The sequence below is a fragment of the Vicugna pacos genome, chromosome 34, assembly GCF_048564905.1.
Source record: "Vicugna pacos chromosome 34, VicPac4, whole genome shotgun sequence".
Lineage (NCBI taxonomy): Eukaryota > Metazoa > Chordata > Mammalia > Artiodactyla > Camelidae > Vicugna > Vicugna pacos.
In genome coordinates this window covers 18,362,291-18,376,291 of record NC_133020.1, presented here as the reverse complement: position 1 = coordinate 18,376,291, position 14,001 = coordinate 18,362,291, and the positions used below count along the sequence as shown (strand labels likewise).

Below are 14,001 nucleotides of genomic sequence, written 5' to 3'. Positions count from 1 at the left end.
TACCTAAGCCAGAATGAGTCAGCAGGACCTTTCCACTTGGGGCCACTTGAGTATAACACCCATCGCTCCTGGCAGCAATGGTTATATCCAATAGAGGAAAACTGCAGTGGAACAAGTAAGTACTAGGCAGAATCAGAGATAGGCTATCAACAGAAAGAGGCCCTGTTTCCACGGCTCCCTGGGTGAGCCACAGGCCTGCCACAGGGTTTCCTGAGACACCCGGGGCCCCTGAGAATACATGCCCTTTTTTTGCTTAAGCTAGTTCCAGCGCATTTCTATGAATATTCAAACACACAAATGATGCTTCAGTTTGCAAGGACAGCTCTGAAGATGGCAAGAGATCTGAATTCTAAACATTGGCTAAGTGTCTTTAGTCCCTTGGACTTGGTTTCCACATACGTTGTTGACTCATTCAGCAATTATTTATTGCTGTCCTGCTGTGTGCCGGACACTGCCTCCTTTAATCCTCACCACCCCCCAGGAGGTGGACGTGGCCATTACCATTGTACAGTCAAGGAAGCGGAGACTGGGGAGAGCTGCCCGGTCACACAGCTAATATGTGACACCGTCAGCCCTTTAGGCACTATTTTTAAGCACTTATTTCCTTTGTAAGATCTCTTCCGCATAAGGACCAGCCTTTGCTCCATCTCCTGGATCTCCAAGAGCCCCGCCATGGCCCTGTCACCTCCTGGAGTTCCTGACTTGCTGAGCCAGGGCTGAGTTCAGTTCCAGGGCTGCCTGCCTCTGCAGACAGCATCACAGCGTTATCCCAGCAGTGTCCGACCACACAGACATCATCTCCACCCAGCCCCCCTCGACACTTCCTGCCTTGGGTCGGCTGGGAAACCAGAGGAACAAAAGTCAAGAAATTGAGGGAAAAAAGCTTTTCCCGGGCATGATTTCTTTTTTGTCAGTTATCTTCCACCGCCCAGTCAGACCCTGGCTCTGCAGAACTTGACTAGGAAAGGAAGTGGCCGCACCCAGCACGGCTCTGAGCCATCCCCAGAATCCGTCACTCCCCCAGCTCTAGGAGGAAAGTGACAGGCGTGGGAAGGGACGGGGAAGGACAGAGGGACTTTGGAAGGAGGCACGTGACACGCACTTGCAACTGTAATGAAGTTCCAAACGACTGACATGTGGGAACTGAGACATTTCCTTTAAAACCAGCTCACCTGGGAATATCTTCTTCGATGGTCGCACATCCATAAAGAAACACAATCACCCCAATTACAGATGATGGGATGAGGAAGGACGTATATAATCCCAGCCAGGCAAAATACAGCCCGATTTTTTCTCCGAAATACTTCCTGCAAAAGCAAGAAAAGAAAACACATTATTAAGAAGACCACAGACCTTCCTTATTTCTGTGTGCTCACAACCTGACAACAGGTCAGCATAAATGGAAAGAGAAGGAAATCACAGGGGAGGGGAGACCTCGGCACACGGAATCAACAACTGTTTCTTTTCTGAAATGAATCACATTCCATTAGCATCACATACACACACCTGTCCAGGCTGTTCACGTAAAGTAGCTGCAAGAAGGAATCCAGCCCTAAGAGCAGGCTGAAAATATGCCATAAATTTTGGCATCTTGACCAGACAAACATGAATAACACATCATCATTTCACGAGTGCTGCAGTACTCAGGATGCAAAAAAACACACTTTTTTGAAACTAGCTTATTTAAACAAAACACACATATTGGGGGGCACATATACTCATGTAGACAAACCAGTACAGAGACACTTGTAGGAAAATGACTAGAAGCAATTCGACACAATATGAGTCATGGTTTTGTTAGCTCGTGGGATTGTGGATGGGTGTTATTTATTTTTTTTCCTGCATTTTTAAGCTCTCTACTTTGTTAGTGAATTATTTTTATAATAAAAAGTGGTTTCTTTAAAAAAGAAAATGTACCAGCCCATATCTTATGGTTCCCCAGCTCGTAAAGTTAGTAAATCACCACACTAAGCCCCTAAAAAGGGGTTTTCCCTTCGATGGAATATTGATGATGGGTGTCTGGTAAGAAAAATACGATCCACGAAGGAGAAGTATATTTTATTTCCAACGAGCCCCTGACCTAAAACACGGGAGGGAAACAGAAGCTCCGCCCACCCTTGGAGGGAAGGACCAAAGGACAAGGAGAACAAGTAAAATCTGTTCACCCCCACCAGATGCTCTCCCACCACAACGCAGCCAACCACCAGGAAATGTAGCCCCCACCACAAGACAAAGCCGGACAATCTACGCAATCAAAACTTTCCTTGAGCCCACCAGAGTGGAGGCTGCAAGGTAACCAGGTCAGCCGAATTTAAAAAAAAAATGACAGGCTCTTGCAAGGAAACGGGACACACAACCGTTTCGTGTCAGAGCCTGGGAGGGAAAGGCAGTCACCATAAAAGTGAGGAAGAAGAAACAGCTAAAATGTTTAAAATTCTGGAAGCTGAGTGTCGGTTAGCATGACAGACCAGGACAGCTGAGAGGATGTGCTCATTCACAAGATCCTGTCCAGCGACCGGTGGCCGCCACCCAGTTACTCGTGGGAAGGACACCTGACAAGGATGGAGACCAGAGAGAGCCCCCTTAGTTGCACACAGGCCTGAAAGTCCGCCCATCTCCCTGGACCATCTTTCATTCAAACCAGACGCCTAAGCACCAGGTATCAAGGATGGAGGGGAGTCTGATGCTGGGGGAGGGGCAGGAGAGAGACCCCCTGTGGCAAAGGTCTCCTGAGATCTGAGGGTGGAAAGGGCACGGCGAGGACCATTCTCCAGTGCGCCACCACCCACACAAAGCAGATGCCAACAGCATCCCACCGCCGGGCGAACCTGAAGGCTGTGGTGCCCTGACAGCGACTTGAGCGAAAACACAACACAGAACCACCTCAGCCCCTGGACTGATTCCACTCCCCTCACTAACGGTCAGAGAGGCAGAAGCCCACTTCCAGGTGTAAATACCATCGACTTCAGTTTCTACTGTCCTTTCACACACAATGTCTAGAATTCAATTTAAAAAAAAAAATCTTGAGAAACGCAAACACACAAAAGAACACTGTCAAGAAATGAGGCAATCGACAAAACCAAAGTCGATCCAGATGCCAGAATTATCACACAGGAGCTTCAAAATAACACAATAATATGCTAAGGAATAATCTAATGCCAAAGAAGGGCAACATGCATGAGAAAACTGGGAATTTCCATAGAGAGACACATACAAAAGCACAACGTGGAAATCCCAGAGCAAAAAAAATTATACTGCGTATGAAAAATGTCTTCATTAGAGTGCATTAGCAGATGACTGGACGCAGCTGGGGAAAGACTCAATACACTTGAACTTATGAGTCAATGAGTATTATCTAAGCTAAGATACAAAGAGAAAAAAAAGTAAAGAGTTAAAAAGAATGTAGCAATCAAGAGCCACAGGCAATATCAAAGGGTCTGTCGTACGTGTAACTGAAGTTCCAGAGGATTAAGAGAAAGGGGACCCAGGAGGAATAGCGGCATGGATTATGGTTAAGAACTTCCCCAAAATCAGAAACAACAAAACAGATCCAAGCCCTCCAGAAAACCCCAAGCAGGATGGACAGAAAGGCAAAAATAAAACACCACATGCCTAGACACATCATAATCAAGCTTCGGCAAATCAGAAAAGGGAAGAGAAAACCTTTAATTAAGCTGGAGTGGCAGGGGGTCAGTGAGACGAGGAACGGAGGATGCCCTGTACGAAGGAACAAAGGTAAGATTTACAGACAGTTTCTTGGCAGAAACCATGCAAGCCACAAGGTGACACAGTGGCAACCTTAAAGCAGGGAAAGGAAAAAACAAGTCAGCTCAGAATACTACACACAAAGAAAATAGCTTTCAGAAATGAAGACAAAATGAAGACTCTTTCAGCAAGCAAACGCTAAGGCAATTCACCGCCAACAAATGTGCACAACGAGAACCGTGAAAGGAGGTTCTTTGGTTAAAAATCTGGATCCATACAATGAAAGAGACAGTACCAGCAACAGCAAAAAGAATGGTAAATATAAAGGCATTTTTCTTATTTTGATCTTTTTTAAAGATGATTCGCCGTCGAGGCTCCAGAAACCAGAGCTTGGCAGGATCCCCTTCGGGATCCAGGAGAAATACTAAAGAGCAAGTTCTCATCCCCTCGTCTTTCTACTGCTGTGGAGATTTCCTCCAGTGGGTGGGCGGACCTCAGTAACAGAAAATGTCGCTCACAAGGGGCAAACTCAGAAAGCACAGTGCAAAAGGGCTCGGCTTGGGGCGGCAGGGCTGTGAGAGTCAGGCTTGGCCCAAGTCCTGACATTAGGAGGCAACACAGACGCCTGCTAACGGGATGGGAACTGCTCAGCCCTCCAGAGGGAAGAAAATCCTGCTTGGAATCTGAGAACCCTCCGTCTTTAACACTCTCTTGTGCCACTTCTGTCAAGTGCCTCCCTCTTCCCTCCCAAGTCCTCTCGTTTAAGAGGCTTCCAAACAAAGAACTGTCGATGGAGCCAGGGAAGCCGTGGGGCCAGGCTGGCGGGACGCCAGGGCAGGCCCAGGAGCCAGAATTGGCTGGGCCGACGTGGTCCATCACAGGCCCACAGGAAGATGTGTTCAGAGGCACAAATGGGACCAAAAAAAGATCAGAGAGGGCCGGGGACCAGATGTTCGGGACACCAGGTCCAGGGTCAACCAGGAGAGGGAGGTGCAGGAGACAGGTGGAAAAGTCAGGCAGACAAGAAGTCAAAGCCGACAAAGCTAAATTAAAGCGAGAAAAACAAGACAGGAAGAAACCAAGCCCCAGAAACCAGAGCCTTGGCAGGATCCTCTTCGGGATCCAGGAGAAACACTAAAAGGCAAGTTCCGCTCCCCGGTCTTTCTGCTGCTTTGGGTATTTCCTCTTTGCACGAGCTGCGCACAGCTCAGAAGAACCGAGTACCGTGTGTGAGGCGGCACAGTGAATGACAGAACCCCAGACGCCAGCTCAGAGCAGCCTGGTTTCCAGCCTGCGCTTTACCCAGGACGTGTCTCTTCGGTAACACGGTAGAGGATAATGCAAACTTGAGCCTCCCAGTTTACAAAGTATTATGATTTATTTCCTTTTTTAATAAAAAACTGAAAGGAAGCCCGAGGATCAGTGAAAGCAGAATCCTCCACTCGCTGGTTTACAAAACCCTGTGACCTCCAGAAGCACGTTCGCATCAGAAAAGGCAATGTTGGCATCTGCTCCGATTTCCATTTGTAAAAAAAGCAACACATAAAATAATTATTTAGACATTTTCTGTTTATTAATGAGCCACGTGAGAGCTTCCAAGAACACATCAGATGGTGATCAGAGCCACATGCTCGCACCCAGTCCCCCAGTCATTTATCATCCAGTGGTTTTGGCCATTTTACATTGTTTTCATTTTCATTCTTAAATAGTGCTTTTTTTTTTAACCCACACCAATCTTTAAATAAAGATGGAGATATAAGGAACACCGATGGTGAAATATAACATCTTAATGCAGAGCATAAAAGTGGTAAAAAGAATTCAATACATTTACCTCTACATGACACTCACACAGATCCATAAATTACACACAACTGACCAAAACTATTACATGACACAAAAGATATTCTCACTACTCAAAACCAGTATTAAGGGAGGACTATTATATCCAATTGTATCCAGTTGGCCTTTCATTTACTGGGAGGTAAAGATTGTCAGAGGATGGGGCCAAGATGGCAGAGCAGGAAGCGCCTGAGCTCACCTCCTGCCATGGACACACCAAAATTACAACAGTTTATAGAGCAACCACTGATGATAATCTAGCAGAATTAGACTGGAATAGACTGGAATCTAGCAGAAAAGGTCAACAACTGAAGACACAAAGAAGGAACCACCCTGAGACGGGTAAGAGGGGCAGACACACCGTATGGTCAAGACCCCTCCCCTGGGGCAGGTGACCCCCAACCGGGAGGTTCTCCCCAAGGAATGAGGGGTCCAAGCCCCACATCAGACTCAGCCTGGGGGCCCTGCGCTGGCAAGACGAGTCCCCAGAATGTTCAGCTTGGAAGGTCACTGGGGCTTACTTTCAGGGGCGCCACAGGGCTGTGGGAAGCAGAGGCTTTGCTCTTAAAGGATGCAGATAAAATCTCACAGCCTGCAAGACCCAGGGCTGAAGCAGTCGTTTGAAAGGAACCCGGCCAGACCCACCTGCTGATCTTGGAGCGTCTCCTGGACAGGCAGGAGGCGACTGGAACTCTACCTGGGGACACAGACACTGGCAGCAGCCATTCTGGGGAGCTGGCAAGCGCCATGTTGGACTCCTCCCTCTAGGTTATGAGTGCCAGGACCCGCCCCGCCCACTGGCCTTTTGGCACCAGTGCTGAGACACCTCAGGCCAAGTCAGACAACTAGCTGAGCAGGGACACGGCCCCACCCACCAGCAGGCTGGCTGCCTTAAGACACCCTGAGACTACAGCTGCCCCAGGACCCAGCTCCATCCACCAGGGGGGCCAGGACCCAGCCCACACACCAGTGCACCAGCACAAGCCTCAGGACGCCCTGGGCTCTGCAGCCAGCGACCCTGGACCTGGCTTCACCCACCGGCGAGCTGGTGCTACACCTGGGACCACTGGGCTTACGTCCTACCCACCAGCAAGCCTACATCAGCTCCAGCACCCCTGGGCTCTGCTGCCAGAGACCCCAGGACCCAGTGCCACCCACCAATGGGCCACAACTAGCGGCAGGACCAGCCTCACCCACCAGTGGCCCCATACCCGCTCCAGGACCTCCAGACTCCACAGTCAGAGACCTCAGGACCCCCCTCCACCCACCAGTGGGCCAGCATTGACACCAGGACATGGCATCATTCACCAGCCCAGGTCCACCACAGCCCCGCAGCCCCCACGTCAGGACCCAGTCCAGCCAGCAGCAGGCTGGCACCAGCTCCAAGACACCTTGAATCCCTCAGCCAGCCACTGAGGATCTAGCCCCACTCATCAGCAGGCCAACACCAGCTTTGAGACACCCTAGGACCCAAGTCATCCAGTTCTTCTGGGGTGTCAAGAGCCAGCCACGCCCATCAGCAGGCCGACACTAGAGCCACAACCTACCCACCCTAGAACCCATCACTACCCACAAGTGGGCCAGCACTAGCCCTGGGACACCCCTGGGCTCTCCAGTCGGCCACCTTATGACCCCGCCCTGCCCATCAGTGGCCAACAGCCTCCATACAAGGCATGCCTGGCAACCAACTGGACTGGAGGTTACGCCTACCAGACCACCCACAGCAGTCAGCCCTGTGACAGAAGGACTCATACAACCCATATAAGGGGCACCCCTAGAGCATGTAGCTCTGGTGACCAGAGGGCAGTGCACTGCTGGGACTCACAGGACCTCCTCTACAAAAGGCCACTTCTCCAAGGTTGGAAAGGGCAAAAAAAAGGGGGTGAAGAGTTAGGAGATACTGATCAGTTACAATCCTCTCATTTTACAAATGTCCTTCCATGTCTTGGCTATTGTAAACAGTTCCTCTATGATCACTGGGGTGCATGTATCTTTTCAAATTAGAGTTTTCTCCGGACATATGCCCAGGAGTGGGATTGCCAGATCATATGGTAACTCTGTTTTTAGTTTTGTTAAGAAACGTCCGTACTGTTCTCCACAGTGGCTGCACCAATTTACATTCCCACCTAAACGTCCATCAACAAATGAGTGGATAAAGAAGAGGTGCTAAAAACACAATGGAATACTACTCAGCCGTAAAAATGAAATAATGCCATTTGCAGCAACATGGATGGACCTGGAGATCATCAGACTAAGTGAACTAAGTCAGATAGAGAAAGACAAATACCATATATCACTTACATGTGGAATCTTTAAAAAAAATGATACAAATGAACTTATTTACAAACCAGAAAGAGACTCACAGACATAGAAAACAAGCTATGGTTACCAAAAGGGATGGGATGAGGGGAGGGGTAAATTAGGAGTTTGGGATTAACAGATACACAATACTATATATGAAACAGATAAACAACAAGGACCTACTATATAGCACAGGGAACTATATTCAATATCTTATAATAACCTATAATGGAAAAGAATCTGAAATACATGTATATATGTGTGTGTGTGTATAACTGAATCACTTTGCTGTACATCTGAAACTAACACATTATAAATCAACTATACTTCAATTTAAAAATAAACCTTCTATAAATTTAAAAATAAATAATAATCTGAAGTGGAAACTGACATGAGCTTGGAGAAAATAAAAAAGCCCCCGGAGTTAGGGCGCCCACAGGGCCAACGAGCCGTGACCTGAGGCACCAGCATGAACCAAGAATCCTCAGCACTGCGGACGGTAAAAGGAAGGGTCTCGAGAGGAGGGAGCAAGGTCACAGGTAGCAATAATCAGCTACGGCCCCACGCAGGCTCCAGAGAGAAGTGAAAATTCAATCATTTGTCCTCACCTCAAGGTGAGGATACAGAGAAGGAGATGAAGTCTTAGCGATGAAGACAGCAAGAAAGAGGCCAGGAGAAGAGAGCAGAATCCCCGAGTGAACTTGACCCTCTCCAAACCTGGCAAGCGGTTGCAGGGGCTGAGGAGATGAAGGGGCCAAGGTGGGGCTTGCAAAAGGGGCCCCTAAGTCATCCGAAGGCTCTTTCTCAAAAAAGCTTCCTTATGATTTCAGGGCAAGTGCATCACGAACATATGGATTTGACTGTATCTCCCTGCCCCCATCTTCCTCTCCTCCCACCAGAAAAAAACATACAGATTTCAAAATGAAAATGGAAAAAAATCCCAAAAGTACAGCCAGGGACCAAAGTGCATAGCATGGTCTTAAACAAGCTGGGAACACACTAGGAGAACAGTTGCAGCTGGTCAACAAATTCAAATGGCAGTGCCACCCAGCCCCGCCATTAACACTGACAGCCAGGGATGTTCCTGCACTCAGGTGGGAGCAGACGTGTGGTCTGCCAGAAGGGACTGGAAGAAACAGCCCCCGAAAGTCTAACACTCAGCTGGGTGAGGTGCCACACCATTTCCCGACAGTTCCAAGACTAACGTGTAGAGCTGGGTCCACTTTTGTCCCCTAACTTATCAAAGGGTTGGTGTCCAGCTGTTCCCCATCTCCACTGGAAATGGAACAGGACGGCTTCCATTAGAGCGGAGGGAAGGCAATTTAGACTTCAAAAGGAATGACCAGTTGTACCGCACTCATAGAACACAGCATAGCAAGCACATGGCTGTAAATCAATCTAGTCACAAATATTTATCGAGTGCCTCCTCCAGGAAGAGCTGCGCCATGTCAGACACCAAGCTAGACGCCTTTCAGATATTATTCCCAGTCCTCACAGGAGCACCATGATCAACCCCGTTTTCTAGATGAGGACTAAGACTCAGAGAGCAAGATCAGAAAGCCAGGAAATGGCGGAACAAGAGTCAAACTCAAGTTTATCCAATTCCAAATTTTTTCTTCATCCTTTGGAATTTCAGCTAAGTGCTGAAGGGAATTCTTTTTACTTCCCCGCCTCCAAAACTAGCACATTGTTTCATACTGAGTAAATGCTGAATGAAAGAAGGAACCAGCACAAATTATGGGTTCCACCACCAGTGTTCTAATACCCTACTTCATCAATTTAAATATTCACCTTTTGGGGGGAGTTTGGGACTGGCAGATACAAGCTACTATGTACAAAACAGATAAACAACAAGGTCCTACTGTGCAGCACAGTAAGCTGCAATGAAAAAGAATATGAAAAAGCATGTGTATATATGTATATACATAACTGAATCACCATGCTGTATACCAGAAACTAACATAACATTGTAAATCAACTCTGCTTCAATTAAAAAATGGGGGGAAATAAAATAAATATTCACCTTCCTGAAGTAGTACATGAAATAAATGTGTGTCTTACACTCAGCAGACTCTGAGAATCATGATCATCTCGAACCAAGACCAGTCTCTGATGAAAGTGTAATGAACAGTGTGAGGCAGTGAGGGCTAAGTGCTGTATCCAGAGAGCAGGCCAAAATCAGTGCAATCAACTTTACATTAAGGGCTGAAAGAATTTTGATGAGAGTGGAGAAGAGTCACTTGAGGCTTCTCTCTATGAACAGCATATAGGTTTCTTAAAAGCAGGGATCTCATCTGGCTTTTTCTGTTTGCTCCCCAAGTTTCCAGTTTTCCGTATTATGCAAGAAGGAACAGTGGGTGTCTCCCCTCTGGAAGGATCAGAAAGTGAAGGAGAGCCCAAACCATCTCACATTTCTAGGGACTGCCTCCTAGAGGCAGAGGTTTGAATCAGATGGTCTCTGGAGAACCCTCCTAGATCCGACTTTCGTATCTGAAACGGGAAATCTGATGGGTTGCTTATCTGATTAATCACGGAAACTTCCTGTGCACTGACAGGGTCAAATCAAGAGCTCACTCGACAGGGGAACTTGCTGACTCGCTTCTCTCTGACCTAGCTTCCTTCTCCAATTCCACACTCCTGCTCACTGCCCCCTTCCCAAACACACACACACACACACAAAGTCATTTAAAATTAATCTCCAATCTCTACTCTCAATTTGCATAATCCAAAAATCCTACTTTGTTCAGGGCGTACTCCATGGTTTTAGGGAACAGAGAATAATCACACATGCGGAAGAACTTTTAATAAGAAGTTCAACCGATCCTTCTCCCTTCGTAACGCTGCCCAGTAGGGGCGACAATTCAAAACCAATTCCTGCATGCTAGAAGTAACGGGTGAAAATCTGATGAGGAACAGGACATTCACAGCATCTCAAAGACTCCCCACATAAATGTCTTAATAACTACAAAGGAAAACCTGTAACCTCACCGTGGAGGAACCTGGTAGACACCATCGTAACCCAGTGATCAAAGCCAACATCACCGTAAAAGGGACATGCACAGGCCTCCTGTTGTGACGTATCGAAAAGGACGAACATCACTCGAGTAGGAGTCCTACTAAGGACGCATCAGCTGGATCTAGTCACGAGGAAGCATCAGACACACCCAAATTAGGAGACCTTGGACAAAACGACCCTTCAGTCTTCAAAAACGTCAGTGCCATGAAGACAAAAGATCACAAATTAAAGGAGACTGATGAGATCAACCAACCATACGCTGTCGCACAGGACGTTCCTGGGACAACTGACATTTCAGAAGGGATTGCAGGCTAAGTAATGATATAACAGCAATGCTAAATTTCCTGGTTTTGAAAATGACACCATAAGAAAAAAAAATCTTTCTTTTTAGAAACTACACACTGTAGTGTTCAGGGCTAAAGAAACACGATGTCTGCCACATCCTCTTAAATGATATAATAATAATAATAATAATAATAATAATAATAATAATAATAATAATAATAATTTCTTCAGAGAGAAAGGGGACATCAGAGGAAATGTGGCAAAATGTGACCTGAGGAATCTGAGTGCTAACAGGAAGGAGTTCTTTGTATTATTTTAAAAAATTTCCTGTAAGTGTGAAATTTTCAAAATAAAAAGGAAAAAACAAAACCAATTTCTCGTCATTTTACAGGAGTCATTCAGCCCGTGCCCTGTCCCCTAAGTAGCAACATCTGACTTCTGAGGCTCCAAAAGCCTTCAGAGAAGAAAACGGAGGCACCTCCATCGGCTTGTCCTGCCGCCCCAGACGTCCCGTCCTTCCTTCGCCTTCAGCAGGGACAACCAGTGAACACAGTGATGTCAGGAACAATTATCTGAGCGTGAAACAGTTAGTGCGACAACCACCGCGAGGAAGTTAATAGCCTTTCATGTGGCGGCAGGATGCTCCTTCGCTTGTAAACACAACCAGCAGGGAAATGCAGCCAAACCCACCCTCTGGCCTCAGGACCTGCGCGTCTTAAATCAGAGTTAACAAGGCAGGGCAGGCGCAGGGCACATTTTGAAGGAGGCTCTGAAAACAACAATGTTCCTGGAAGCAGTTCCTGGAGTGGGGAAAGGAAACCTTGATGACTTCGGAGACACTCGAATAGGCTGCCAGGGGAGCCAATGGGCAGCCTTTCCTGGACAGCCTTAAAAGGGGAAATCGTCAAGGAAAATGTTACGATGCGTAGAATTTACTTTCAAGCACCTCATCATATGAAGTGTGAGAGGATGTGTCCCACTTGACTGGAGCAGGGATGCAGGTGCCAGCCAGGAAGGCCCAGGTGTTCAGCAGGTGCTCTGCTCAGAAAGCCCGTGCTCACAGGTGGCACTGCTGCCTGGCTTCTCTCTGCCCACAAGCACAGCTCGGTTAATTAGCATGCAGCGTGTCAGAAATGGATTTTCACGGGTGAAAGTTAACAGCCTGTTGACTAGCATAACCAATGTCGGAAAAGAACCCTCGGCTGGTGAAATTAGAGGTATGCACACAATGTGGGCTAAACAGACTTATCTCTGACATCCACCCACCCATCCGTCCTTGCTTATAAATATCCACGGACGTCTGCACCCCTCGTCCTAGAGATGGTGCCTCCGGCTGAACTCCTGACTGGCCCCATGTCCAGCTGAGTCTCTGGATTCTGTCTCCCCAACATTCGTTATAAGGGAAACAAAATTCCATCTCTAGAACTGAGGTTTCTGCCTAGAGTGAATCTTTGATGCAAGGAGATGGTCAGAGAATACAAAAGAACAGTTTTTGATATTATACATATATAATTAAATAAATATAAATATATAAACAGTTGGGACACCCTGAACAAGTCGTGTGAACTTTTTCTTTTTTTTTTTTTTTTTTTTGCTCTTGTTAGTAAATGTCACTTATTTCAAAACTTCTTCAGAGGCTACCAGCATCTATCAAAAAAGAACTGTGCGTGACTGAGCCAGCTTCGGTCAGCCTGCAGCAGATGAAGGGGGTGTGGCCCTGCAGACGCGGAGGGGCCGGCGGCAGGATGAGCTGTGGGCAGGCCCTTGTGTTAAGGATTTCTAACTTAATTCCAGCATGGTCTGAGGCTATATGCCATATGACCTCAATTTTGAAAAACCACTGGAACTTGTTTTCGGGCTAGAATGCGGTTTAGCTCAGTAAACGGTCCATGTGCCCTTGAAAATAATGCGTTTGCTGCAGTTTGGACGCCTTCTTTGATAAATATCAACTAGGACAAGGTATTCACGATGCTGTTGAAATCTATATCCTAATTGTCCCCTTGTTCTGCTCATTACTGAGGGAGCCGCAATCACCAAATACAACTGCGGATTTATCTCTTTTTTTCTGTTTTGCATTGTGAAGCTGTTTTCCGGTACAACACAGTCCTAAACAGGACTGTTACACCTTTTTCGTGAGTTGGCCCTTTTATCTACATAAATATTACCCACATCTCTGATAATATTCCTTGCCCTAAAGCCTGCTTCATCTGGTATCAATACAGCCACTTCAGCTTTCTTTTGACTATTATTTACATGGTATATCTTTTCCATCCTTTTACTTTTAACCTGTCTGTTCCTTTAGAGTTAAAATATGGTCCCAGTAGGCGGCACATCATTGGGTATCGCTTTCTTATCCGATCTAACAATTTCTACCTCTTACTTTCGGTGTTCAGGCCATTTGTACTGATACAATTACCAGTATGGTTGGGTTTAAGATTACCGTCTTGCTAGTCATCTTCTTGTTCAGAGCAACTGTAGGGCTAAGCTCATTCTTTCAGGGACTACCTCCCTCCTTATTGTCAAATGTCTGAAGACAGTTTTCACACATCTATTTATATAGGTTTCTAGTTGTTTATGGCAGAAAAGCTGGTCCTGTACCAGATACTCTATAACAACCAGATGAGGAAGCAGGGAATCTGCGTTTAACTGGTTTCCCAGGCGATTCCAGTGTGCTGCTGGAACTGGGAACCTCTGCTTAAACTCAAGGGGCACAAGTTGAAATGCGTTAGGGTAAAGGGACATAGTGGAAATGTGAGACAACAGGGAATGTTGGGGGTTCTGGGGAACTAGAAAGCGTAGGTTCCAACTGAAAATATGCATATTTAATGTTTTAAAAACATCTTTTGGATACTTTT

General features: G+C 46.7%; 1 protein-coding gene across 2 annotated transcripts in view; it reads right to left on the bottom strand.

The window, feature by feature from the left end:
• The window catches only part of ANO2 (anoctamin 2), a 252,033-nt gene that overhangs the window by 129,265 nt on the left and 108,767 nt on the right, over window positions 1-14,001 (bottom strand). For both annotated transcript variants that reach the window (XM_072954679.1, XM_072954680.1), the window contains one exon: window positions 1,173-1,307. In XM_072954679.1, coding sequence (XP_072810780.1) covers window positions 1,173-1,307 — 135 coding nt within the window. The remainder of the gene's footprint in view (window positions 1-1,172; window positions 1,308-14,001) is intronic.